The sequence below is a fragment of the Mauremys reevesii genome, linkage group 26 (assembly GCF_016161935.1).
Source record: "Mauremys reevesii isolate NIE-2019 linkage group 26, ASM1616193v1, whole genome shotgun sequence".
Classification (NCBI taxonomy): Eukaryota; Metazoa; Chordata; order Testudines; family Geoemydidae; genus Mauremys; species Mauremys reevesii.
This window is the reverse complement of record NC_052648.1, coordinates 3,066,091-3,093,251: the sequence shown is the minus strand read 5'-3', so window position 1 is coordinate 3,093,251 and position 27,161 is coordinate 3,066,091. Positions and strand designations below refer to the sequence as shown.

The 27,161-nt window shown below is 62.5% G+C and overlaps 1 protein-coding gene across 3 annotated transcripts; it reads right to left on the bottom strand.

Moving 5' to 3' along the window:
* Window positions 1-250: 250 nt before the first annotated feature.
* ANO8 (anoctamin 8) lies at window positions 251-27,161 on the bottom strand. Of its 3 annotated transcripts, none has more exons than XM_039515151.1 (17): window positions 27,042-27,161; window positions 13,301-13,411; window positions 12,191-12,323; window positions 11,896-12,034; window positions 11,496-11,592; window positions 10,702-10,818; window positions 9,930-10,057; window positions 9,441-9,602; window positions 8,602-8,754; window positions 8,269-8,395; window positions 6,978-7,033; window positions 6,370-6,444; window positions 4,397-5,101; window positions 3,900-4,091; window positions 2,178-2,309; window positions 1,606-1,716; window positions 251-1,204 (listed from the first exon to the last, which is right to left on the bottom strand). In XM_039515151.1, exons 1-17 carry the CDS (start codon window positions 27,136-27,138, stop codon window positions 524-526), a joined length of 3,216 nt encoding a protein of 1,071 aa, XP_039371085.1. In that variant the 5' UTR covers window positions 27,139-27,161; the 3' UTR covers window positions 251-523. The 3 variants fall into 3 exon arrangements, with proteins under 3 accessions (XP_039371085.1, XP_039371087.1, XP_039371086.1); XM_039515153.1 differs by lacking the exon at window positions 27,042-27,161 and adding an exon at window positions 16,110-16,442; XM_039515152.1 differs by lacking the exon at window positions 6,370-6,444.

Genomic DNA, 27,161 nt, shown 5'->3' with positions numbered 1-27,161 from the left:
CCGACTTCCCCCTGCACACACGGAGCTCTACCAATGCCCCTCACTCCCAACCCAAGCCCCCATCCCCCTCGATATTCAACAGGCACTGCTCTGTCAAGTCACTCGGCCTTGTGTGTCATGGACCCCCTCTGCAACGCAGTTCTACCCCCCAACGTTCAGCCCTCCCCCCCCGCTAGTTTTCCAGTCCTGGGCTCTGGTGACGCCCCTCAACCCTGCCTTGCTGCCCCCCACACACACACCCTGATTCCACTCCCGCAGGATGCCGAACTGACTCTTGGCAGTGAGTTGAGGCCACCGATCTCATCACCAAAGCTGGTGTCTCAAGGCCCAAGGCGCCGAGCTCTGCTTTCCCGGGCTGCGGCGGATGGGACGGTCACCGCTCACGTTCCACACCCACCTCCGCTCTCCTGGTGGCGCAGGAGGGTGCAGGTGTCCTAAGAGCCCCACCCCAGGCTGGGCACGTCCTAATTCTGCTTGAAGAACAGACCCGGGATCCGTGGCTCCTTTGCCCGCCATCCCCCGGTTACAGTTTATGGCCTGTGCTCTCCTCCTCGGCTCTGAGCTCACCCTCCTCCACGCCACCCTCGTCCAGCAGCCCGTTGAGGTGGGCTTTGCTGGGCGGCTGCTTCTCGCCACCCTCGGAGGATGGGCCGGGCCGCTGCGGCGGGGGGGCGGTGGTGCCGTTGCCGCTGGCCCCGCCTCCCCCAGCCCCCTCGGACTTGCCGAAGTTGAACAGTTTGCCCGGGTTGAATGGTTTGGTGGGCGATTGGACCTTTTCGGTGCCCCCGTCCCTCTTAGTCTCTGGCGACTTCAGGAACTTGAAGTTCAGGAAGCCGGGCAGTTTGTTTTCGCTGCCGGTCGGGGACTGGGCCGTGGCGGTGCTGGCTGCCCCGGCGCCGCCCCCCGACAGGAACTTGCTCTGCAGCGGGATGATCTGCTTCAGTTTCATGACATTGTTGGTGGCCAGCAGGGAGCTGGGCCTCTTGGGCTTCTCGGAGCCGTGGGACGAGCTGCTGGCCCCTTTCATTTTGGCTTGGCTCTTCTCGTAGCCGGGGTCCTGCCCGGCAGCCTCAGGCTTCCCCTCGTCCCGGCTGGCCTCCCGCTCCTTGCGGGCGTGGTACTCGGCTTGCCGCTGCCGCTCCTCCTCCTCCCGCTTGCGCCGCTGCTGCTGCTGGTAGTGGTGCTGCGCCTGCCGCTCGTGTTTCTGGGGGGAGGGGAGAGCAGCTGGTTAGTGGCAGGGGCCTGGGACGTCAGGGTGTTTGGGGAGCCTCCTGCTTGTCACGGCGCAGCTCCGGGTGCCTCTCCCCTGGGGTTTCGGTGCCTCCAGCCCCGGGCACGTGAGCACAGCAGGGGTGACTCTGCAGAAGAGGGGCCGTGGCAGGGAGAGCAACCCCCACACTGCTCCTTGACGTGCATCACCCCAGGCCAGCACCCAAAGGGCAGGCCAGTGACTGTGCATGATCCACCCCACCCCTGGCGTCTCCACTGAGACGACCAGCAAGGGGACAGGGGAGGGGTTGGGGACATGACGTCTAGGCTGAGACACCTCCCAGGCTTGTGCCGCGCGCCCAGCTGGGATGCTTGACTCCTGGGATCCGGCCTCACCTTGAAGGCCTCCCTGCGCTGATACTCCAGCTTCGCCATCTCCTCCGCCACCCAGGCTGGGATGTCAGGGATGGCCACCTGGATGAGGTACTTCAGGAGCAGGGCAAAGTGCTGTGGGGAGGAGACAGGCAGAGAGCTGTGGGGAGGGTCTTGGCCGTGCCAGCAGGGGGCACTGCACGGCTGCTTTAGAAACGGCATGGGGCTAGAAGCCTGAAATCTGACCGGCCCTCTGGGTTCCTCGCCCTCTGATTCCAACCCGGAGCAGTTCTACTGAGCTGCCCCTCCCAGGCAAATGCTGTGCCGGTCTGTGCTAAGCAAACAGCAGCAGCCCCGCTCCAATGAGAGACCCTACGATAACAAAGCACATGCACCACTCCAGGCCCAGTGACACATCCTACAATAACAAAGCAGCATACACAGTCCCAGCTCCAACAAGAGACCCTACAACAACAAAGCAAATGCATCGCTCCAGCTCTAACCAGAGACCATGCAATAACAAACCACAGGCACAGCCCCAGCACTCACAGAAGACCCTACAATAACAAACCTCAGCCCTGCTAGCACTTCCGTACCTCCAGCACCACCACGGAGATGATGGCTCCCTCCGGGCTGAGCCATGGGAAGAGCCGCTGCAGCTGCCCGCACTGGCCGATCAGGTAGCAGTTCACCACGATGGCCAGGACGCCCATGGCCTCCATCACTTTCTGCAAGACAAACACCCTGGGATGAGATGCGCCACTCACACCCGCCACCTGCGGACCGGCTCTTGCGCTGAGCTGGGAACCCAGCCTCTCTCACCCAGCCCCTCTCCTGGAGGGGCATCTGGGCCAAATCTGAGTGGCCGTGGGATCCTGTGTACCAGGTCACAATGCCACTGACTCAGATTTGGCCTGGCCGCCCCTCTGTCACGATGACGGAATGGCCGAGCCAAATCTGCGGCCCTAGGCCTAGGACAACGCAGGAGACACACTGAACTTTTGCCGAGGGTGGCAGATTGTCTTATGTGGTCCCTGCGGATGCTGAAGGGGAAGGCGCGAGATCCATGAGCCGCACCGAGCGTGACAATAGAGAGCTCCCCAGCTTGTCCCCTGGAGCAGGGGGCACGCAGCTCGTGCCACTGCCAATGAAATCCTTAATCAGCACTCTCTCCTCCCGTTGAGGTATTTGTCCCAGTAACATCCTGCCAGCGAGTTCCACAGGTTGAACAAGTGCTTCCTCATTTTTTGTCATCATCAATTGGGGCCTTTTTGATTCCACTCAGCACCTCTTTGCTCCAGCCCTATGGGATAGGCTGAGCCGTCCCCCTATCTGCCTGTCCTTGGATAGAATCAGACGTAACAGGGCAGCCTGCCCCCTCAAGGGCCAGCAAGCTGGGGCCAGCCAACTCTGGTCGATGAGCCTCACCCCACTACACCTGTATGGGGGTGTTGGCTTTAAGAGGAAAGCAGCCCAGCACTGGGGGTGAGGCGGGGGCTGGGAGCCAGGCTTGGGCTGCGCACTGTCTGGTCATTCCCGTCTGCCAGAGGCCCTGGCTAGGAGGGCAGACCTGGCCTGGATGGTGGGGATGATTGGAGCCCAGGAGCCAGCAGCTGGACAGTAGGACAGGCCGCTACCACTGGGGCCTGCTGGCGAAGAACGGGGCTGAAGGCTGAGCCCAGCAGGGCTGAAGAGTCTTTTGGCCCTGGCTTGGGGCGAGAGCACAGAGCGACCCATCTGGAGAGTCAAGTCGCCACCCCAGACACGGGGAGCCTGAGGAAGAGAGCAAAGCAGAGAGGCTGCAAGGCCAGGATTGTCCCCGAGGGACGCTCTGGGATGGCAAGGCCTGTGCCGAATCCTTAAACAGTAACTCGTGTTTCCTGCCATACAGCTCTTGACAGAGAATACGTGGTTGTTTCTCCTGCCAGAGGCAAGCAGCCACCTCTGGGGTGGAGCACAGCACAGCGCTGGGGAAAGCGCGGTTCTGTATCCGTCTGAAAGAGCCAGGGAGACTAGGGAGGTGAAAGCGGAGGATGCCTAGGGCACTGGGGGGAGCCTCCTGGCTCCTCTTCTGCTTCCCAAGGGTAACAGATCCTCAGGACTGGGTGCCTGGCCGTGCCAGCTCTGTGCCCTGCAGGGATCCCCTGTGCCAGGCTAGTCCCCCAGCAGCACAAAGCAGGCCACGATCCGGACCCTCTACAGCCTCTCCTGGGACTGAAAGCGCCATGCATGGGCCCTCACACGAGTGCCCACCCTTCCGGTGGCTCTCGCTGCCCTGCGGGGATGGGGACCCGGCCACCAGCCCAGCCGCTCCCTACCTGCCACTGCCCGATGCTCTCCACCCTCTGGCCGAAGGGGCGCTGCAGGCCAGTGCACAGCTTGAAGGCATCGCTGCGGATCTCGATGATGTTGTTGATGAGGGCACACAGGGCGGCCAGGGGGAAGGCGGAGGAGAAGAGAACCACGTAGCCAAATTGGATGAACATCTCCTGGTAATCCTGGAACGTGTCCTGGGGGGAGACAAGTCATGCTGGTGCGAGTCCCTGATGCCCCATGATCCCGACCCACAGTCCCCCTACAACTCCAGCCCTGGGCTGCCCCCCCACCAACCCCGAGCTCTGCCGGTGCCCCTCAATCCTGCCCCGCCCCGGCTCTGAGAGCACCAAGCAGGGTGGATCCAGGGGCGCTTTGTGATGTGGGCACTCTGGGCAGTTACTGAGACTCCCCTCGCCTGCTGCTTGAGGCAGGATTCGCACGGAGCCCCCCGGGGCGAGAGGCCAGCGCACGGAGCTCCCCGCTCCCGGCAGCCCCTCACCTCGTACTTCTTCATGCAGCTCTCCACCTCGGCCTGGGTGAGGTGGGGGGAGTACTTCTCCTCCGGTGGGTCAATCCAGGAAGCCCGGTTCCGCTTCCTGCCCTCCTCCTCCTCCTCCTCCTCCTGGCTCACGGCCCCCCGGCCCCGCCGGGCCCGCAGCGTCACCGCCAGCTCCTTGGCTTCTGGGAGGGGGCTGCCGGAGGGCCCGTCGCTCTCCTCCTCGTCCTCGGCTAGCTCGAAGACGGAAGCGGGGTCCATGCCCTTTTCCACCATGGTGGGGCTGCCCTCCTCCAGGAAGCTGGCGTCCTCCATGGCACCCAGCTCCCGGCCCCGGCGCTCGGCCCGCTCAATGAAGCTCACCTTCTTCAGCTTGAGCCCGCAGTCCAGGACGCTCTCGTCCTCCGAGTCCGACTCCCGCTTCTCCTCCTCCTCCTCGGGGACGCCACAACCCCCGTTGAGGCACTTCTCCCCCTGGGCCCCCTCGGGCTCGGGGCCCGGCCTGGCCGGCGGCTCTGCAGGCCGGGGATCAGGGCCCAGCCTGGGCGCCGTGTATCTCTGGGCGAGCAGGCGGAAGATGGTGTGGGAGACGTCGCGGATGTTCTGCAGACTCAGGTCGCCCCGCTGGATCTTGCGGTAGAGATGGGGCTGGGAGACCTCCTTGATGTTCTGCAGGAACTGGCGGGTGATGAGCAGCGTGGCCAGCATCTGGGGAGGGGACAGACGCGCCGGGAAGGCGGGTCACATCTGGGGAAGCCGCTCCCCTGCCTGTCTCCATCCCGCCGGCACTGCCCCAAGGCTGGGCTCAAGCAGCCACTTTAGAGAGGCTTACCCTGCCCTGGGGGCAGGGGAGGGGTGGGGGCAAGCAGGGGGTGCACACTAGGCTTAGCGACCCCACCACAGTTGGGGTGAAAGGGGCCCACAGGGTGGCAGTTGATCGTACGGTGTTGATCAACCTCCCCGTTGAGGCTGCTGGGATGGGGAGGGGTTAATTTCAGCTGGCTGCTGAGATGCACCAAACTCATCACACCAGACCCCCCAACCAGCCGGCACAGGACGGCAAATTTCAGTCTGCTGCCGGTGGGTGTAATTAGAACTGGGACACGGAGCCTCCTTCCCTGTCACCTGCAACCAACTGCCTTGAGTGAAAGGCCCCATGTCCCATTTCCTGCCCCCTTGAGCCAGCCAGTCCCCCCAGCCCTGGGGCCAGAGCCGGTGCCCCCGAGAGGGGAAAGGCCCGTATCTCACCCCCCAGCCCCGTTACTGCTCCTTTGCTTTCAAAGGCTCCCCTGCGCCCAGTGAGACCGGAACAGTCCCGCGGCTGTTCCCCGGGCGGACAGTCGGACTGTCCAGCCAGCTGGGCTGAGCCACGCGGCCGAACTTTCCATGGCGTGGGATGAATCTGCCAGTGGGTGGCATGCACAGCCTGCCCTCGCCCGCCCGCCACCCCTCCTACTTTGGATACTGCCAGGCTCCAGCCAAAGCTCAGGAGGCCCTTAAAGGAGATGAGAAAGAGGTGGAGCTGAAGGGTGATGAAGGGAAGGAGAGCGTCTCTGAGCTGACGCACGAGGCTTTGGGAGAGAGAGAAGATGAGCAGGAGCTGCGGAAGGGACAGACGAACACAGAGAGAGAGACAACGAAAAGGAGAAATCAACGGAGACCCCAAATCCAGGCAGGGCTTAGGGCGGCCCGGCATGCGGATGGGAGCGGGAGCCAATGGAAAGTTTCGGCCTCTCTTCCTAAGGGGGCCAGTGATTCTGGGGGCCCGGCTTGAGACGCCGTGGGTCTGAGCAGCAGCCACAGCTCTGTCTGAAGGCAACAGGGGGCTCTGGGTGCGCAAGCCCTGGGTGCCAGCAGAGGGGGCCATGCTGGGTGCCTGGGGCCGAGCTGAGAGCCCAGCTGGATTTACCTCCGCAGGGACTCCGCCATCCCCTCCCCGGCCCAGCACGGGCTCCTGGGGAGGAGACGCCCCTTACCTCCTTCAGCCGCTCCATGTCTTTGAGGTAGAAACCGATGTAGAAAAGACTTAGATATGAATTTACAAACTGAAACTGCCGGGGAGAAAGAGGGAGGGTCAGTGTGAAACAGCGAGTCAAGCCCCCCTCAGGATTGGGCTCCGGGGCCTCCAGCCCACCCCCCATCTGACTATGCCCATCAGGCCTGGGGGCAGCTTGAGGTCCCAAGCAGGCCCTAGAATCCCCGCTTGTTCTTAATCCTCCAGGGTGGTTGTGACCAGCAGGGGTCTCCCCGGCATGCTGGGATTCTGGCGCGGGGGGTCCTGGGGGACAGCGGTCAGCAGCCAGGGTTGAGCCGGGGCCCTTCAGCATGACAAAGTGGGTGTGTGCAGCCAGAGCTCAAGGGAGGCTCCCCTCCCTCTCAGAAAGCCACAGGCTGGTACGGTCACTGCTGCCAACCAGCAGGGGGCGGCGTGGTGGCTGCACGGAGCTGGGGTCACCTGGGTCGAAGGATTCTCACGGCGGCCGCGGCTGCTGATCGGCTCCTTGCGGTAGCCACCCTGCACCGCTGCGGCTGCTCCCAGCAAGGGCACCCTCCCCTCCTCGGCAGCAACCCCACTGTAGCTTACCAGGACGATTTTAATGATGAGGTGTTTCTCGTAGGCACTCTGCAGCCGGTAGTTTTCTGGAACGAGAACAGAGAGACTCAGGCCAGGGGGTGGGGTGGGGGGTGACCAGAGAGTGGGGGTGGGGGTGGGCAGGGTGAGGCAGGGCCCCGAGGAGAAGTAACCAGACCTCTCAGTGCCTGGGTCCAGCCGCGCTCCGTTGGGCCCAAGCGCTGACCTCAGGGATGCACCTGCGCCGGTGAGAACTGGGATACCCGAGGCCTCTGATGAAGTGGGGCTGTTCTTAATGTTTCCTCTGAATACTGGGGGGGGGGCCTCAGTTTCTGGCTGACACTCTGTCTCCTGGCAACTAATGGCCAGGCCCTTCCCCCTGCAAGGGGATGCTAAAGGTGGGGGAGAACAAAGAGGTCAGGTGACCTCCTGGCCCGGGAAAGGAACTCAGCAGAGGAGGAGGGGCTGGAGGGGGTGTCAGTCTGGAGCTGGCTGGGGACGAGGAGTGAGGGCAGACGTGGGGGTCTGCCTCACTGGGCCCCAGAATGGACCCGGACGAGGGGTCCGGTTCGCTGTACCTACAAGCTCTGTTTTAGACCCTGTTCCTGTCATCGAATAAACCTCTGTGTTACTGGCTGGCTGAGAGTCACGTCTGACTGCGACGTGGGGGGGCAGGACCCTGTGGCCCCCCAGGACCCCGCCTGGGCGGACTCGCTGTGGGAGGCGCACGGAGGGGCAGAGGATACTGAATGCTCCAAGGAGAGACCCAGGAGGTGAAGCCGTGGGAGCTTCTTGCCCTGGAGACAGGCTGCTCCAAGGGAGAGGAGGCTCCCCAAAGTCCTGCCTGGCTTTGCGGGGAGCAGTTCCACAGCATCGCCCGGGGACTCCGTGACAGGCCGGATTAGCCCCTGGGATGAGCTGGAGTGTCTCCACGCCCTGGACATGCAGCGGATTGCAAGTGTGGATGTGTTATGAAAGCAAATGACCAGTTCCCGGCTCCTACAGCAGGACGGGACCTCCCACTAGGAGCTGCTGGGCCCGGGGGGTTGACCCCAGAGGACGCGGGTTTGGAGAAGTCCCCAGAACCCCAATGCTTCTCCCAAACTTGAGTCAGCAGAGCTTGGATGGGGTCAGGGCCTTCCTGGGGGCTGCTGGCTGGCCTGCCCCAGCTCGGCAGAGGCCGGCCGGATCGTGGGGGACAGAGTGAGCTGGGAGTGCGCTGACATCCCAACCCAGTTGCCGTGTTGGCTGCAGACTGATCCCAGAATCACACACACACACCCCCCGGCGCCCAATGACGCACCCATGTCGTTCAGCCAGTACGCGATCTTCCTGTAGACGTCGTCGCAGGCTGAGACGATGAGGGCCAAGGCGATCTTGGGCAGGAAGCGGATGAGCCGGGGCAGTTCCTTGATGCTCAACACAAACTCCTGCGGGGACACAGGGGGCAGGGACTCCATCAGCCCCGGGGTGAGCAGACCCTGCATGCAGGCCGGGCCGAATCGTGACGGAGCCAGGGGTTCGTGGCGCCCCCGCGCTGCTCCCAGGAGTGTGGAGGATTTAGCGCCCGCTGTTGGCGGGAGGAGAGGCAGCTGGCAGCGGCCAACGGGGCTGGGCCGGGGACAGCGTCACCCACCTGCAGCTCGAAGCACCCCAGCATGACGAGGAAGACGAAGGAGAGGCAGACGAGGCAGACGGGCAGGCTGACCAGGCACTGGAAGAGCAGACGTTTCCATGGCGGGTAGTAGAACTCCTCCACGTTGGTCACCGGGCTGATCCTCTTGATGCCCTGGAGGGGGAGATGGCAGCCTGTGACCCTCCATGAGCCAGACACCCCTCCCCCCACACCTGGGGAGATCCCGCCAGGATTTTGGAGCAACCAAGCTGGGGATCTGCCGCAGAGTTCCCGGGAGATCCCTGTGCTGGGGAGGAAGGGGACGCACCCCAGAGTCTCCCTCCCAGGCACGGTGGGATTTAACTTACACACGCACGTGCACAAACCTTCCTGCGGACACACGTCATGCACGTCCACCGACACGCTCACGGGCCCGGAAAACTCTCCCAGCCACACGCCCAGGAACACACATGCCGGCGCGCTAACAGCTTCCTGTCTCCTCTCACCACGCCCTGGAGCCCTCTCGCCCAGCTGGACGGGGGCCCTGCCCCTCGCTGGCTCCCGTCAGCATCAGAGCCCAGCTCTCAGATCCTCAGCAGGTGTGAAGCGGTCCTGCCTGGGGGGCTTCCGGGGAGCTGCCCCAGTTCATGCCAGCTGAGGATGTGGCGGGAGCTCTGGGCGCTGGCTGATGGGGAAGCCTTCGCCGCTGGAGCCTGGGCTCCCTGCGGGTGCGGAGGGCCTGAGCTCGGCTCTGCGGACGGCTGCCCCACTCCTGGAATAGCCTGGTGCCATCAGGAGTGACTTCACTTCAGGCAAAGGGGCTTTCAGATCACCCTGGGCTGCCCACCCCCGTCACTCACCCTGAACTGTGGCCGGGGCTCCTCAATGGACTCGGCAGGCGTGTCCAGGGTCCCCCACTTGTAGGCGAACTCGGCCCCCCGCTGCTTCCACTCCTCCAGGAAGAGCGTGGCCCAGATGACGTTGAAGATGGCAAAGACCACGCAGCAGATATCGCGGCTGGTCTGGGAGGAACAGACATGGGGGCAAAGGGCGGGTGGGGACAGGTTACAAATAACAAGCAATGAGCAGCAGAGTCAGGAGTCCTGACACCCAGTCCCCACTACTCTAACTACTAGACTCCACTGCCCTCCTGTATCCCAGTGCTGAGAACAGACCCAAGGAATCCCGACTCCCGTATTGAAATGACCCACCTTGTAAGCTAGGGGGAAATGGACGCAGCACTGAGCGTCAGCCCAAGGGGCACTAGCGAGTACCGCAGTTCCCTGCCCCACTGCAGTGCTCCATCTCCCGGGGCTCCCCCAGCCCTTCCCCGGGCGCAGCCCCGTCACCTGGTCGTTCTCGGTGAAGGTGTAGAGGATGGAGCCAAAGACGGCAGGGTACACCATGGCCGAGGTGTAGAAGCCGAGCCAGGCGAAGTACATGGCGATCTTCACCCCGAAGTAATCGCAGATCTCGTCTGCCGAGGGGAGAGCAGGAGTCAGCAGCCAGGTCGGGGCCCATGGACGGCTGCGGGGGCGGACGGAGAGGGGGCAGGAGATGCTCCGGTGCCTTGAGCCGGGCTCTGAATCCAGGCACTGGAAAGTGGGCACTGACCTTCCTGGATGGCTGCATTTAGTTTCTGGGTGCTCATGTCTGTCTGGGTACATGTGAGTGAATGGGGCACGTCCGGCGAGGGACACGTGCGCGGCTGGGGCATGTCCGGCGAGGGACACGTCCGGCGAGGGACACGTGCGCGGCTGGGGCATGTCCGGCGAGGGACACGTCCGGCGAGGGACACGTGTACGGCTGGGGCACGTCCAGTGAGTGACACGTGTGTGGACTGGGGCACATCTGGCGAGGGGCACGTCCGGCGAGGGACATGTCTGGCGAGGGACACACGTATGGACTGGGGCACATCTGGCGAGGGACACACGTATGGACTGGGGCACATCTGGCGAGGGACACGTGTATGGACTGGCTATTAGCAACTCGGGGGGAAATCCCCCTTTTCAGACCCTCTCCTGACCTCCTGGAATCAGTGGTTGCCTCGCCATGGGGATGCTGCAGCGCCGGCCCCTCCCATGGGGGGTAACAGCCCTCCAGCGGGCGGCGGGTACGTACCTAAGGGCTGGGCCTCGCAGATCGCCTGCACCCAGGACTTCATGAGCCGGTTGAGGATTCTCTGCTCGTGGACGGGGAACACCTGCTGGATGACGCCGCGGGCCACCAGCTCGGGGACTGCGTGAGGAGGGAGAGCAGTGAGGGGCCGGGCGCTCCCCGACCCATGCAGCCCTGCCCAGGAAGACGCGGGGGTCTTTTCCCTCCCCCGGGCTCCAGCCAGGGCTGTGAACTGGGGACAGGTGCCGGGGGATGATTTAGGGCTTGCAAAAGTCAGACAGTCCCCGTAGGATAAGCAGCTCCCACCTCCCCACGGCTTTGAGGCTCCCGCTGCTACATGCATGCACACACACATGCATGCACACACACACGGGCTGCCAAACATCATTTAAGGGGGGGCATAGATTCCAAGCCCTAGCAGCCTGACCCCGGTGGCACATGAGCTCCTACTCCCCAACTCACTCAAAATCTGAGTGAGGGGCCTCGGGACCTGGCGCCTGGGGCCACAGCACCACTCACCTTTGGCCCAGCCCCAAATGGTCAGGCCATGGCCTATGTGACACACACACACACACACGTATACAATCATGCACACACGCATGTTCATATACATGCACACACATACACACGCCACCACCCCAGCCTGTTTGGAAATGGGCCAGATGAGCCGGCCCAGGTATTTTCAGCTGGCTATTCGTCTCCCTGGGCCAGTCCGTTTGCAGCCCGGCCCGCGATGGAGATGGGCAGGGCCGCGAGGGGGCAGTGGGCTCCGATCGGTGGCCGGGCGCCGCACTCACTGACAGGCTGCCCCTCCAGGAACTGGATGTTGTGCAGCGATTCCCCGTGCTTGGCTCGCAGGTTCTCCAGCCAGTACCTGATGATGTTCTGCCGTTCCTGCGGCGGACAGGGAGAGGCAGGCGTGAGCCCCAGGGACAGTGCGCAGCACGAAAGGAGCCCGCTTTGCCACCATCTTCCAACAGCATCGCCCGATGCGCACAGGGAGAGCCAGTACGCCCGCCAGAGGCCCAGGACATTCACTCCAAAGCCTCCCTCCCCAATGGATTCCCAATCCCACGGCGCCCGTGCCAGCCCTGCAGGCGAGAAGAGCTGCCAGGGGGGGAGGCCTCACCCCACTGCAGTGCCAGGGTGCCCCCCCCCCAAATCCCAGAGACCTGGGGCTGGCCCAGCAGTGCCCACCTGGGAGGTAAAGAAGAAGAGTTCGTTCTCGATGTTCTCGTAGATATAATCCTCCTCGCAGGAGAAGCTGCGCGTGCCCCCCCCGAACTCGGCCTTCACCGGCTTCCGCAGCCCGATCTCGTCCGCCCCACGCAGCAAGCTGCCCCGGAGAGAGGGGGGGAGCCGTGAGGGTTGGGTGACGTGGAGCAGGGCGCGGGACGAACCCACACGCCTCTGCTCCTCCAGCCCTCCCCAAAGACAACGGGGTGGGAGCGACCCAAAGAGAGATCCCAGCGCGGGCGGGGGTGCGACCTACCTCTCATAGGTGGCGGTGACGAAGAAGGCGTACACCTTGGTGTGCCGGTGGTGCCGGATCTGGATGATGAGCTCGGGGATGCCCAGCCGGATGTGGTTCAGGAGCCAGAGCAGCGTGTGGTCGTCCGTCGTGTCTGAGGGAAAGGGAGCAGGGAGACGCCGGTGGGCAGCAGCTCGGGCAGGGAGCGGGCACCCCCCGCCCGCAAGGTCCTGCTTTGTGGGCTCTGGGGATATCGTGCAAGGCTCGTGGGAGTGCAGACGCTGATTCCAAGTGAGAGCCTGGGGGGAGCAGTCAGGGGCCTGCTCTCTTCCCTGGCCCAGCTCTGCTGACCCCAACTCTGCTGCTCCAGCCCTGTCCCCGCTCCTCGATCCTGACCCCCAACTCTGCTGTTCCAGCCCTGCCCCCGCTCCTCGATCCTGACCCCCAACTCTGCTGTTCCAGCCCTGCCCCCGCTCCTCGATCCTGACCCCCAACTCTGCTGTTCCAGCCCTGCCCCTGCTCCTCGATCCTGACCCCCAACTCTGCTGTTCCAGCCCTGCCCCTGCTCCTCGATCCTGACCCCCAACTCTGCTGTTCCTGCCCCTGCCCCAGCTCTGCCAAGGCCCCTCAGTCCTGACTTGCAGCCCCCCCCCCCGAGCTATTCCACTTCTGGACACCAGGGTTGGGCCAAAAGGCTATTATGGGCCAAGGCTGGGAAGGGTCGGCTACCAGGAAAATCTCTGGCTGCTGCAGGAAGCGAGGTAGCACCCTCTGCTAGACCCCAGTGCTGCAGGGAGCAGGAGGGGCACTCCCCCTTCCCAGGCAGTGTGACCCCAAGGCCCTCGCTAGGGGGCGCTGCGCTGCAGGGCGCAATCTCTGTCCGATGAGCTGAAAGCCTGAGCATTTGGGATCCCTAACCCCCCCCCGGCGTTCTCCACAAGTGCTAGGGTGTTAGCCCAGGCATCCTGCCCTATCCCAGCGGAGATCATCCCATGCTGCCTCCCTCGTGCCTTTGCCTCTTCCTGTCGTGACACCGTTGCATTGCGCCCAACAGCTGCCACGTCCCACCCCAGAGGTGGCTGCCTTCCAGCGGCAGCTACTCCCGGCGCGTGTTGCTGAGCGGCCCCTTACCGGCGAAGGTCATCAGCACGTCGCAGTTCTCGGTGGGCACCGTCTTCATCCAGGATTTGTGGGACATGATGTAGCGCCCGGCCTGGAGCAGTCGCTTCCCAAAAAGCTTGTCTGCCAAGGGAGCCAGAACAAAGGGGTCAGGGCGCGGCAGGGGACACTGATCCCTCCAGGGGATGGGGGAAGGATGAGGCGGTCCCAGGAGGAGGGGGTGACGGGGTGGGGGCAGACCGAGCTGTGGCTGGGAGGCCACAGGCCGGGAGCCCTGGCTTGTCAAAGCAAAGAGGGGGCTGGGCAGCTCTACACTGAGCCGGGGCTGGCGCTGGGCCTCACCCTCAGGGCAGTGACCGGCATCGCATAGACTGAGCCACAGCGTCATGGCTGGATGGGGCCATGCCGGGGTGGGCACAAGCTGCCAGCAGCTGGCCAGGGCTGAGGGGTGGCACAACACCCCAAGATACAACACAGCATGCACCCAAATCATGACACAGGCACGACATGCATGATACACACAAAACACACCCTTACCCCCTCGACACCTTACACAACACGTGCCCAGGATACACCCCCCACACACACACACGCGCGTGCACCAGGCCACCCCTAACCCAACCAGAGCCATCCTCACACAAAGACACACGGGGACTCTCGCACATGGATCACCAGCCCCCGGATCAGTCTGGGCCCAAGAGTGGGACTGTCTTCAGAGGGCAGCTGGAGGCCAGAGAAGGGAAACTGAGGCATGGCTGTGCCCTGATGGGGAGAAGTAAGCCAGACGCCTGTGGTTTGCCTTGTCCCCGCGTAGCCGCCTCCTCTCTAAACAGTGCCATTGTAGGAGTCGCTCCAGGCAGCTGAACCCTCAGAGGCAGGGCTGTCTCTTGGTTCTGGGTGGTACAGCACCAAGCCCCTGCTCCATGACTGGGGCTCCTAGGCCCCACCACAATACAAATAACTAACAGACGTTCTCGTCTCCTGTCTCCCCCCCGCCCCCCACACTTCTGTTCTGCCCTTTCGGAGGTGATGGGACGAGCAGCCCGGGTCAGGGGACCCCAGTGACGGGGGTGGAGGTTGTATAATGGCATGATCACATTCTCCTCTGTCCCGTTCCTCGTGCACTGAGTTGGGGTCTCCATTAAGCCGTCCCCAGCGACACCCAGGTCTCTTTGCCGAGTATAGTCAGTGCAGGACCCAGCGAGGCGTCCGCGTGGCTCAGAGGATTCCTGCCAACGGGCAATGCCCTGTGCTCGCCAGGGCCGGAGGGACTCCTCTGCCGTCAGCGGACTCCCCGTTCCCCTGGCTCAGCCAGGTTCCTCAGTCTTCTCCAGACGTGACTAAGAGACACACGTGGCCCCTTGTCTAGAACGTCGCCAGACGGCCGAGTCAGCAGGCTCCAGGGGTTTCCTCTTGCATCTTTCCCTGTTCACGGCCACCTGTTCTGTCTCTTCAAAGCCTCATGCCGGGGGCGCTTCCATCAGAACAGATGAGCCAGAGCTGCTGGCGCTCAGTAGAAGTGATTATCTGGGGATCAAAGCCAGCCCTGGAGGGGGCAGCTCCCACTTATTCCCCTTCCATTGAGCGGGCACCCCCCGAAGGTCTCTGCTGAAATCCCATCTCTCCTCTCCACTAGGTCGGCCCTTTTCAGCGGGATACGGGGTCTTTCCCAGGAAGGCAGGTTCTTCCCTTCCCATCCACCTGTGCAGCTGCTGGCCTGCAGGCAACTCGGACCAGACTCTCCTGGGTTTCCCTGGCTGTTCCTGACAGAGGTGGCAGGTGGCGGCTGGGAACCCAGCTTTCTGAAACGGGGCTGGCACAGGCTGCAGCCAAGGCTGCCCGGGGGGGGGGGTAAGTGGGGCAATTTGCCCCAGGCCCCGGGCCCCACAGGGGCCCCGCAAGCCCTGGCCCGGCAGCAGTCCGGGTCTTCGGTGGCATTTCAGCGGTGGGGGGCCCTTCAGTGCTGCTGAAGACGCAGAGCAACTGAAGGGCCCCCCCGCTGCTGAAATGCCGCCAAAGACCCGGACCGCCGCCGGGTGAGTACAAAGCGCCGCAGCTCCCCCGCCGTGCCCCAGGCCCCCTGAATCCCGTGGGCGGCCCTGGCTGCAGCATGACATCCCCGTTCCCGGCAGGCCGGTCGCTGGGCTGGCAGCACCAGCAGAGACTGGCCAGATCCTCTCCCCAGATCAGCATGCATGCGGCTGGACCCCGCAGCTCGGGGGGTGAAAAGCTCCGACAACGCAGCGCAGCAAGGGGGCTCCCTGCAGCCCCCGACTGCCCGGAGAGCTGCAAGGGCTCTGGGTCTGGGCCCAGCGCAGGGGGTAGCTGGAAGGGACCATGCAGGGCAGTGAGTCCATGGCCCCCTCTCCGCTCGTCTGCAGCTGTCCCCCCACGTGCCAGCTGGACGGAGACACCCCAGGTCAGTCAGCCTGGCCCAGAGCCAGAGAACGATTTCCCCCTCTCAGCCCTTGGGCAGCGTGTCCTATGCTCGCCTCTGCCCGGGCTCGGTTCCTCCCCTGGTGGCTGGGCCGGGCTCCCTGGCAGCTGCCCAGAGAGGAAGTGACTGGCAAACGCTCCCGGCGAGTGCCCCCGAGCCAGGCTCAGGACGGAACAGACCTGGGGCCGTGCACCCTCCGGGCACGTGGCAGAACAGCAGATCCTGCCCCACCCGCAGTCAAACCGCCCCATCTCCCAGCCTGCCCCCTCACTCCGGTGTCCCAGCCTGCTGGAGCCATGGAGCTCCATGCTACACCCCCCTCCCCCAGCCCAGCTGTCTCCTCGCCCACCCCCCATCCCCTCGCTTCTCCCACCAGCTTCTTACCTACGTCCCTCCCCAGCGCCTGGGCCCACCGCAGAGCCGCCCCCTCCTCAGCCGCAGCCCCTGCCTGGAAACACTCGCTCGGGAAGCCGGGAAGACAGGGGAACTGACAGGATCAAAAGCAACCCGTCTCCATGGAAACCTGCGGCAGGCCCCACGCCGCAGCCCCCATGGGAGCAGGGGGCCGGTCCCTGTTTCCTTCCAGCCGGTCGCTTCCCTCCGGCTCTTCCTTCTCATCCTGTTCAGCTCCCCGTTTGCTTAGCCAGGAAACCCCCGACTTCGAGGCAAATCTGCCTCTTCGGGTGCCACTCTCACCCGCCCTGGCAAGGGGACGACGGCTGGTCAGGCCAAGCCCCAAATCCCTCCCCTAATTCCCCCCTGCTGCCTGCCGAGGCCTCTGGCTCCTGCCCAGCTCTGCCCCACCAGCTCCCCCTGGAGTTGGGGTCTGGGCCCCCACTCTTTGGGCAGGCACATCCTTGGCTCCCTGCCTGTTTGGGAGAAGCGGCCCTGGCATACTGAGCCCCGTGCTGGGCTTTTCTGTGTTCAGAGGTGCCCCTGGCTTGCATGCCCTTCTACCCTTGTGCATCCACAAGCCCCCTCCCCATATTGGGGCACACTGCATGCCCCTTGCACCTTCAGATGCCCCCCGACCCCCATCACACCTGTCCTGCCTGCAATTAAATGCCACAAAACCGCAGCAACGGCCCCCAGAAAGCAGAGATCCCTGGAGGGGCCCTAGGAGGAACTCACCACCCCTGCCCCTGCCCCTGGCGGGTGGGCACTACAGACACACACCAAGGCCCGATCCTGCACCAGACTGTGTTCCCTCGTCTCCCACCAGTGCCAGGGGGAGACCAGGGCCCCCAGCACCTTGCAGGATCAGGTCCGTGGACCAGGAGCTCTTTGGGGCAGGGGACGCTGCCCCTTGCTGGGACCGGTGGCCCAAACTGCCCCGATGCTTCAACCCCCCTCCCGCCCCTAAAGCCATGGAGCACAGAGTCTGAGTCTATCTGAGGCTGCCAGGGAAGGGGCTGGCTGGTGCCAGGGGGTGAGGTGGGCATCCGGGCTCAGACCCACCCAGCTCCACCCCCCAGGGTGCTCTGGGTGGCAGCAGGGCTCCCGGGGAGGCAGGTGCTGTCTGGGCAAACGTGCCCCACACTGCACCAGGCAGGGAGAGGGGAATGACCCTGGGCCTGCCCCACCCTGGGGAACCGGCTGTGCCTGCTGGCCCAGTGGGGAGCATCGCCACAGAGGCTGGCTCAGGCCCAGTGCACACAGGAAGCACCCGCCCTTCCCGCCCCCAGTGCTAATGGGGTAGCAGGGCCGGGCAGCTCCCAGAACCTGTCCTGAGCCAGAAGCCTGGGGCCGGCTGGGCTGAGGCCTGAACCCCACTAATGGGCTACACCCCTAATTGGGGGGGGAGGGGCTAGCAGACAGATGGACTGATCCCCCCACCCCCCAGGGGCTCCTGGCCATGTCTCTTCTGCCTTTGGCCGGTGACCACCTGCAGCTGGCTGGGCCCTGCCTGGGCTCTGCCCTGCGGCAAGCGTAATCCGGGCCCGGCTGCCTCCCCGGTTCCCCACCCATCCACAGACACCGAACCCCACTAGTCCTTGGCACGTGCCTCACTGTCGTGTGGCCAGGGTGACCTTCCCCGGGAGGCACTGACTGTCCCACAAGCTGACCCAGCCCCCCACCCCCAGGGACCCTCGCTGGAGGTGACCCAACAGGCCCCTGGCCTGGGAGCGGATCTCTCCCTGAGACGCTGCGCTTGGGAGAGCGAAGGTTTTAGAGAAACCAGCTGGACCCAAGCAGAGCCGGTACAATGGGGGGTGAGTCCCTCCCCCAGCTCTGCCGATGCCACTCAGTCCTGACCCGGAGCCCCCCTGCTATCCCGGACCTCGGCCCCAGCTCTGCGATGCCCCTCAGTCCTGACCCGCAGCCCCCCTGCTATCCCGGACCTCGGCCCCAGCTCTGCGATGCCCCTCAGTCCTGACCCGCAGCCCCCCTGCTATCCCAGACCTCAGCCCCAGCTCTGCGATTCCCCCCCCCAGTCCTGACCCGCAGCCCCCCGGCTGTTCCAGTCCTTGGTCCCTCCTGAGCAAACACCACCGACTGTGCCAAACCGTGCTGCACCTAGGCTGAGACCCACCAAACTCATTTCATGTGACTCAGCAGGGGTGGTGCACCAGCCCCCGGAGCATTAACCCTTTACCTCCCTCCTCCCCAGGCACAGCTTCCCACTGTCCTCTCAGGGGCTGAGCGCCTCGCTCTCCATTCACTGCCCCGTTCCCTGGGCTGCAGCCCCGCGTGTGGGTGGGAGAGGGGGCGAGAACAGGCCTGAGGCTTCGCCAGTCTGGTGAGTGCTGCTGAAAGGATGCCCTGTTCTGGCTGGGCGTGGGCCAAGGCCTCGTTTAACCCCTCGGGCACCATGGCGCTCTGCACAGCCCCCTCCGCTCCAGCAGTACAAACAGTTTAGCTGCCCTTTACCCCCGGGTCTAAGCACTGAGGTTCCCACGGGCTCCCGGCGGGGGTCTGGGGACTGATCCCCACTGGGGGAAAGGCAGCAGGGGGGAAGAGAGGCAGATGGTCAGGCACCGTGTCCTAGGAGCGAGCGGCCCGTCAGCCTGCGCAGTCATCTCCCCGAGGGGCGGGTGGGGACTAGCTGCTAGAGGCACCGAGGCCCTGAGGCATGCACAGGACGGAACAATCCTGAGGTCTGTCCCATCTGCAGGGCCAGAGCTACGTCCTGCAGCCACCTGATGCCAGGCAGCCCCATGGCTTGATCTGGCCGGAGCCGGGATGGGGTGGGCTTGTGCCCTGCCCTCACAGGGGGCTAGACTTGAGGCTGTTCCTATGCCCTGCGAGGGGCAGGAGACTGGATGCGGGGCTGGTGGCTGGCTTGTGCGGTGGAGCTGGGAGCCTGGGCGGGGCAGGCTGGCAGGCTCCGTGACTGCAAACCCTACTCTGGGCCAATGCCGCAGCTCCTGAGGCAGCTTCCGGGGTGCATTCCAGGCCAGGCGCCACACCTGGGCATAGACACCTTCCCAAAGCCCCCTGCCTGCCCTGGCTACGGGACTGCCCTTCTCCCCACCAGGCACTGCTGGCTGCCCACTGTGGGCACGGAACAAAGCAGGGCTCTCTCAGCGTTCGGGATGGTGAGCACAAGCCCAGCATTGTGGATGCCCAGGGTTCCTGGGCACAGCTGCAGCAGGAGGGTGGGTGGAGGGCAGGAAGCTGTGGGGAGGGTGGCTGGGAGGTTTCCTGCTCCTGGCCTCCTTAAGATGGGGAGTTCTCCAGGGTTGTAGATTACCCCAGCCCTTAGCGCTGCCCCCTGCACTGCACAGACAGAAGGGGCAAGGCTCCCCCCAGGCCCATCGTCTGCTCCTGCCACCCCACCTCGCACCCACCTACCCTTCTGCCCCTCTCCCATCCCTCCGCTGTCGCTCTTGCTTTAACTCTGCACGTGCCAGTGGCAATCCCTCTGAGCGTCCCAGGGAGCCAGCCGGACGCCGTCTGGCCCAGGGAGCCAGGGGTTAATCTCAGGCTCTGCAGCAGGTGTCTGCGAGTCTGTTCCAATGACCTTTCCCTCCCCACCCTCCATTTCATTTCAAGTCCTTAAAGCTCCAGCTTTGAAGTGAAACAAACCAAACCACCCCACCGAACCCGAGGCGGCGGTTTATGAAGAACCTTGGCTCTTTGCTCTCCCTTTAATCAGCGACGGCCCTCGGCATGAGGCACCCAGCAATAACTGCCCTGAAGCATGCCAGTGCCATGCACCCGCTGTCCCTGCGGCTTGGTTCCTGTCTAGGATCTCTAATACCAGCAGCATCTTGCTTTTCATTTTTCCTAGAAACGCTGGAGATGGATGGTGAATAAGATCTGACTTCCCACTGGATCATTTCATCCCTAAGGGAGACGTTCATCCCCGTGCGAAGGGGCTGGCGGCACAAGCCCTAGATGCCGCTTGAGCTCTGGATGAAGTTGACAAAGTCTGTGTATGGGCCACTGAAGTCCCATTTAAGCCCAGAGTTTAAGTGGGCCTGGAGTGGTGTGTAACCTTGTACTGACCCTCACCCTCTCAGTGCCTGGCAGGGATCATTTCCTGCTGTGGCTAAAATGCAGCCACCTCTGGGGTGGAACGTGTGGCAGCTCTTTAACAGCTGCAGAGCAATGCTACCCAACAGTTTGGGACAGCGAATGAAGGTAAAGCCTGCAACAGGTTTGATAACTGGACAAATGGGTGCATTTTACAGACAGGAGACTCCACCATGATTGTCCGTAAACTTTTGCACCCTGTAATGATACAGTAGATTAATAAGATTAGCTGAGTAATATACTGCATGTTAATATATAGTTCCAGACAAGGGTGCGGTCTCTGGTAAACAAGGGAGACAAAGCCGGAACTCAAGCTGGGTGGAAGCCTGTTTGTACGCTTTTGTAAACTAAAGATGCAAACAACAGCTGTGTAACACCTGTGATTCCATGTCGCACGACAGACTCCAGGTGCTTCATTGAGCTGGTCATGGAAATCAGGTTAGTTTGAAAGGATAGAGAGATGCTGGACACAAGACCCTCCTGTTCTAGAGAGGGCAGGAGCAGGAATGGCAGTGGAGACAGTGTTGCCTAGTGCACAGAACACTGGACCGACCTAAGGGCATGGGCTCAAGCCAGTGGCAGGCCTGGAAATTGATTGGTGACAGTGGGAAATCATGTCCCCTTCCTGTGCCTCGGTTTCCCCATCTGCAAAATGGGGATAAATGATACTCCTTTTTAAAGCGCTTTGAGATGAAAAGTACAAGGATTCTTCTTAATTCCTTGATCAGTTTTTCTTGTTGTAACAAATTGCAGGCAAGCTCCTCCATGGCTGTCAGCGGGCGCAGCAACGCGGCTCCAACCGAGTTACTCCCACAGGCTACCTCACACCAGCTGAGGATCCGGCCCCACCACAGGAAACTTCACAAAGAGCATTGTTTGAAGTGGAGTCTTTGGATCTCGAGCCGAGAGGCCATCTGAACGGGGGACGTGGGCTCATGTCGGTGGCTCTGCCTGACAGCTCCTCTGATCAGACCTGACTCGGCTGCAATGTCTGGAGGAACTGCGTGATAGTAAAAAAAACAACCCAGAGGATTCCTCTGGTACCGACATCCAGGAGAGACTGCAGAGAATGGGGTGCAGCACCTGCACCCGATAGTAGATGGCTGCACCCCACCCACCATCTTGCCTTGTTCATCCAAATACCTTGTTTATGGACCAGCAGAGGAGCATAAGAAACTGCCACATCAGAACAGCACATATTGCATTCTGAACAGCCCAGCATTCTGGCTCTGACGCTGGTCAATACTGGCTGGTGCACGCCATGCACTCAGTTGCCAGATATTGCAGAAGACATTTCTTCCTGGCTACAGCCAGCAATCCGTTTATGCCCTGGAGCATGAGGGCTGAGAGCCCTTGCGCTGCGGTTAGCCATGGCCACGTCTAAGCAGAATAAAATCCTTGGTCTTTGGTGCTGAGGAATCCTGCATGTGACAAAGTGATCTGCAGGGCCAAAATGCAGCCACCTCTGGGGTGGGATGTGGCAGCTGAGCAGGAAGCGAGGAAGAATCCTGCATCTAGCAGCACTCGGGGTTGGCTGGCAGTGGAGCCCGGTGCTGGAATTCTGCCCGGTGAGCTGCCAGTGACCTCCTTGGTGCACAGACATGGTAGCAGGGTTATAACGAAACTGTGGGCTCCCTTGTATGTCAGTGACTCACACGTCGGCCTGTCTGGTGTCCACATCACTGCAGCCGTCTGGTTCGTTAAGGCACCTGATCGATGCGCGGTAACGACGCTGCTCGTCACTTTCCCCGTGTCTGGGTTTCTCTTGCCCCATCCCCAGCTCCCCTGACCGGAAGCAGCAGCTGCAGGTCCCGCAGCTCCCTCCGACCTGGCAGCCTGCGCGCTGACCCTTCCTCCAGTGCTCTTGGCATGAGCACCGCTGCCCTCTCTCCGGTGGGAGGGGGAAGCCACGTGACTGCAGAGCCCCCCTGAAGGTAGGAGTTAGCGGCCGCGACTCGGGCTGCACATGACAGAGCTGGGTCTGAGGGCTGGATCCCGTCTTTGGCTCCCAGGCCCTGCACTGGGTCATCGTCCTCGTAGGAGTCACAGTGAGATGCTGGGGCGCTGGCAATGCCAGGACTGAACAGGCCACGGTGACTGAAGCTGTTCCCCCTGCGGGGGATCCTTGGGGGCCCGTTGGTGGGGCGCTGTACGGGAAGCTTGTCTGTACCGCACCTGACACAGGAACAGAGGCCTCTCGTCTCCAAGGGGCCGATCCGCCAGCGCCAAGCTCCAGTGCAATAAAGGGAGCGACTGTCCCTGCCCTGGACCCTGCCGTTCTGCTTTGTTCCTCCCCGCAGCAGATGTGGCTCTTGCAGAGCCTGGCCTGGCCTCTGAGCCCAGCCCCCAGTTGGTCTCCTGCTAATCCACCCGAAGAGAAGCAGGGACCAAGCAGCCTTAAGAGTCCAGGTTCTGGAATAACCACCCAGGAGTGTTCGGAAGCAAAGGGCTCCCTGCTGGAACTCACTGATGATAACCGACTGACCTTGAACTCTGATCTTTGTGCTCTGAAAGCTCCTACCCCTTGAGCTAAAGGAAACTCACCACTCGCAGTTAGCTGTATAGGGCCTATGACATACGGATGAGCAGTTTAGTTCCATCCAATAGAGGGCAGTGGTGTGCACACACCTCCCATTCAGCTCGCTGCACTACACTCATCACTTAACCTGAAGGATCCATGGAGTCTTATAAAGAGTCACTACCCAGTAATTTAGGACAGGAAGTGAAGGGTTAGGGTTAGGGTTAGGGTTAGGGTCCTGCATGCAGTCAGCACCACCCTGGGGATTTGGGTGGAAGGATGGAATTAGCCTGTGGTGGAATTGGTCCCCTCCTACTGCCAGCGAGTGGGGTGGTACCAGCAGCAGCACCCTCGACGGCACCGGCTCAGTGTCAGAGCGACACCTGCTCAGGCAGCAATGCAGCCCCAGGAGCCCCAGCCCTAGGGCAGACCATCCCAAGAGCCTCCCTCTCCCCCTGACAAGGCAAGGAGCCGCTAAGGCAGTGCCAGCATAGTGGGGTGTTCACATGGGCACGGCTTTAAAGCGAGCTGAGCCCAGCCACGGGATGGAATTCACGAATAAGCTACACCCAGAGTGGTGGCTTCGGCAGCTGGGAATCCTCCTCCCCCATGTTCCCAGCCACATGGAAGAGGTTTGCTTGGCAAAGAGGCTTCAGCCACAGGGGGCTTTCCCAGCATTTCCACACTAGCCATTTATTGATTCACCAGCCCAGAGCCAAGTCCCAGCCGTGCCGCCCCAGAGGAGAGAGTAGGTTAGATAAAGAACTCCTGATGGTTAAAGAAACAGCCCCACATCTCCGGCTCCGTGTCCCCACCCTGCTTCGTCTCCCTGCCGGGTTCTCTCTGTTTCTAACGGCCTCATTTCTGGTGTCTTGGCTTCGCTTCCAAATGCAGCCCGTTCCCATCTCTGCAGGGAGGCAACTCGCTTCTCAGCTGTGCCCGGAACCCAAGTACATTTGTTTTCTTGAGCATCTTCCAGATCTTTATTGTTAACGAGATCCTGTTCATCACGTCCAGGAAAGGGAGAAATAAACTCCTGCCCGCGGCAAACCTGAGAGAGAATAAAGCCATGCCCAAGGGCTCTTCCTTCACAGGCAAGCACCAGCAACCGGGGCATTGCTAGCGATGGATGCTGCCAGTTGTCTCTTTGCCTTGACTGTACATAGCACCTTCCACGTGAGTGGCTTTGAATGGTAGGGGATTCTCACCCCTGTTTTACGGATGGGAAATCTGAGGCGGGAGCAGGACAGGGACTCCCCCAGAATCACATACCGAGCAAGTGGCAGAGTTGGAAACTGCACCCAGAAGTCCAGAGTCTCACTCCCCCCCCCACCGCTGCAGAAATCAACCTTCCCGCCTATCGTCAGGAAGAGAACCCAGGAGTCCTGGCTCCAAGCCCCTGTGCTGTGAGCACACTCAAAGCCCAATGGAACCCCGATCTCCTGCCAGGCCTGGGGCCAGAAACTGGGGTTCCCCTGCCCAAGGGGCAGATGGGGCTAGAGCTGCTGCCCTTTCAGTCTCACTGCTGGAGGAGGTTTGGCCCGAGCCCGCATGGCAGAGTCTGTGCTGGGCCCCACTGCTGCAGCGCTCCAAGCCACGCACACATGGGTCCAGGGTGGCCGGGTTCCAAAGGACCTCTGCACTGCAGGAGCAGGGAGGCGGCTCAGCCAGGCCCACAAAATGAAGCCCCCAGAGCCCAAGCTGCGATTCCAAGGAGCAGATTCCTCGCACCAGGCGGGATGAGCTCATCCTCCTGCCAATCATGAATTATTAAAGCCTCGCTCCGAGAGTTGTGATTACAGGCTGCGAAACAAAGGGCTCCGAGCGGGCAGGCAGGAGGCACTGCTCTGGGAAGGCAGGGGTGTGTGCTACTCATCCAGATGCACACGCCACTCACACGCATGCACACTCACACGTACAGGCATGCTGACACACGCGTTCACAGATAGGCACCCGCCAGTTCTCAGATCCCCTGCACCCGCCAGCACACACACTAGTGTAAGACAGTACACGTGCATACAGATACACACACTAAGTGTGCATGTGAACGTACATGCCCGGATGTGAACACGCCTCCCAGGCCGGTGTGGAATGGGAGCAGGTATGTGATGGGGAGGTGAGAGTCCCCAAGACTAGCGCTGCTGCTGTCTGTGATTCGGACTTTCTGCTTTGGCCGCGCAAGCTGGGCAGAGCTCCACTCTCTGGCAATGAATGAACAGAACCTCTACCACCACCCCTGCAAAGCAGAGCCCCCTGCAACCACCCAGCTGGAGAGGGGCCCGGGGCCTTACATTTCCCCCCATGCCAGCACCATCTCTGCTTCTGGGGGTTGGGCCCTGCTCCCTCTCTGGTACAATGGGACATCCAAAGCCGGCCCCCTCCCAGGTTCATTTCCAGCTCCCACTGCGGGAGACAGAAACTTAGTGCAGGAGAGTCCTGCCAGAGCCCAGCTGCCCTCAGTGCTGAGTCTGCAGCTGCATCATGCCCGGCCCGATCCCCTCTGCGATCAGAGGCAGCTACCCTGGCTCTATGCAGGAGCCTGTGCTCCAGTCCCTAGCTCCCAGGAAGCCCCACTGCTCCATCACAAAAGCCTCTTGAATAGCGCGTCTTTCTGGGTAATGTAAATGTTTCTCCCGTGGCAGGATCATGCGCCAGCCAGCGAGGTTTGCAGCACTCCTGTTCCAGGCCTTGGAGAGATCCTTGATGCAGGGGACCAAGCAGGGAATAATAATCCAGAGCCCATCTCTGGCGCTTCTCTACCGAGGATCTCAAAGCACTTTATGAACCTGAATGTAGCAAACCTGACGACTGCCCTCCCACCCCTGGCAGGGAGGTAAATATTATCCCCACTCTACTCATGGCACAGGGGGGGTGAAGTGATTTTGTCCAAGGTCACGGAACAAGCAAGTGGCTGAGGCAGGAAAAGAACCCAGGAGTCCTGACTGCCAGCCCCCAGCTCTAACCAGAGACTAGAACAGAATCCAGACGTCTCAACTTTCACGGCTCCCTGCTCTAACCACTTGACAACATTCCCTTCCCTGAGCCGGGGCACAGAACCCAGGAGCCCTGGTTCAGTCCCGCTGTGAGAACAGACACAACGGCAATGCTGACAGCTCCCTGCAGAACCCACGAGACAAGACCAAATTCTAGTGTCAGTTCCACCACTGCAATTCGGGAGTCACTCTCCTGGTGCCAGTGAAGTGACTCCAGATTACACTCCTTGTGTAAATGGGAGCAAAACCTGGCCTTCTAGAAATAACCAGTCACGCTCAGCGCTGGCGGGACTCCCTTGGAATCAATGAACTCTTTTGGGCTTGAAACCTCCCATTCACGCCGGGGGCTGGCTCGGGGCTTTAACGCCCGTTCTTTGGATCAGCTGCATCTCCCTTTCCCATTCATACCAGCCCGGCACCAAGCGCCCGTGCAGCTAACCTTGGGCTCGCCACACTAAGGTCACGGAAGCCGCAGAGCGCTTTGGTACCAATCCACCACCAGCCCCGGCCTCCCAGGGAAGCCCGAGGCAGCTCTCTGACACACAGCGCTGCTGTTTACTAGGCTCTAATCGCCAATTACGCTGCCACAGATGCCCAGTTCCTAGGAGGACATAAATTAGGTCACTCCTCACGCGCCCGCATCTGTCTGGGAATTTCAGTTGCCGGGTTTGTTCCCTTCTCGCAGATCCCTGCGGCTGCCTGGGCCTTTGGGGAGTCTCCCCCCACTTCTCCCCACGCTGAGCCCTCTGGATCCGAGCAGAACCACAACGCCCCGACGGGCCCTGACCGCAACACCGGCCCAGGCGCTGAGGAAGTCAGGGGGAGGAGGCCACATGGTCCAGGGCGTTTTAGGACCAACCTCCCCCTCCCACATCCTGCTGCCTTGAAGGAGCATTCCTGCCCCCCCCCAGCCTAGCTCTCCCCACCTCTGCTCCCCAAAGTCCTGCTGGCCTCACTCACAGCAGCTGGGTGGCATCTGCAGGGAGCGCTCCCCACCCCGCACACAGTCAATGGGGAAGGGCCCGAGGCAGAGGCAGGACCGACCCCCCCGCCCCGCTTGCCTTGGCGGTCTCCCCCCGGGGCCGCTGGCAGCCGGTGCGCGGGGGCCAGGCAGGGAACCCGCAAAGGCGCGTTCGGGTTACAAGGAACACGAGCCCCCCCCCGCCGCCCCGCGCTGCAGGGGAGCTGCGGCTCCAGCCCCCAGGAGAGGCGCAGCCGGGCCCCCGGCAGGGGCTGCTCTCGCGGGGGGGTCGGTCCGAGCCCGGGCCAGCGGCATTTTCCCGCAGCGCTGCAGGGGCCGGCCCGGGGCCGCACGCACGAGCCTACCCAGGACCCCGGCCGGTGCCGGCTCCGCGTCCGCCGGGGCTCGCCTCTGCCGCTCGCCCTCCTGCGAGCCCGGGGCTGGCGCGCCCGCCTCGGGCATCCTGGCGAGCCGCGGCCCGAGGG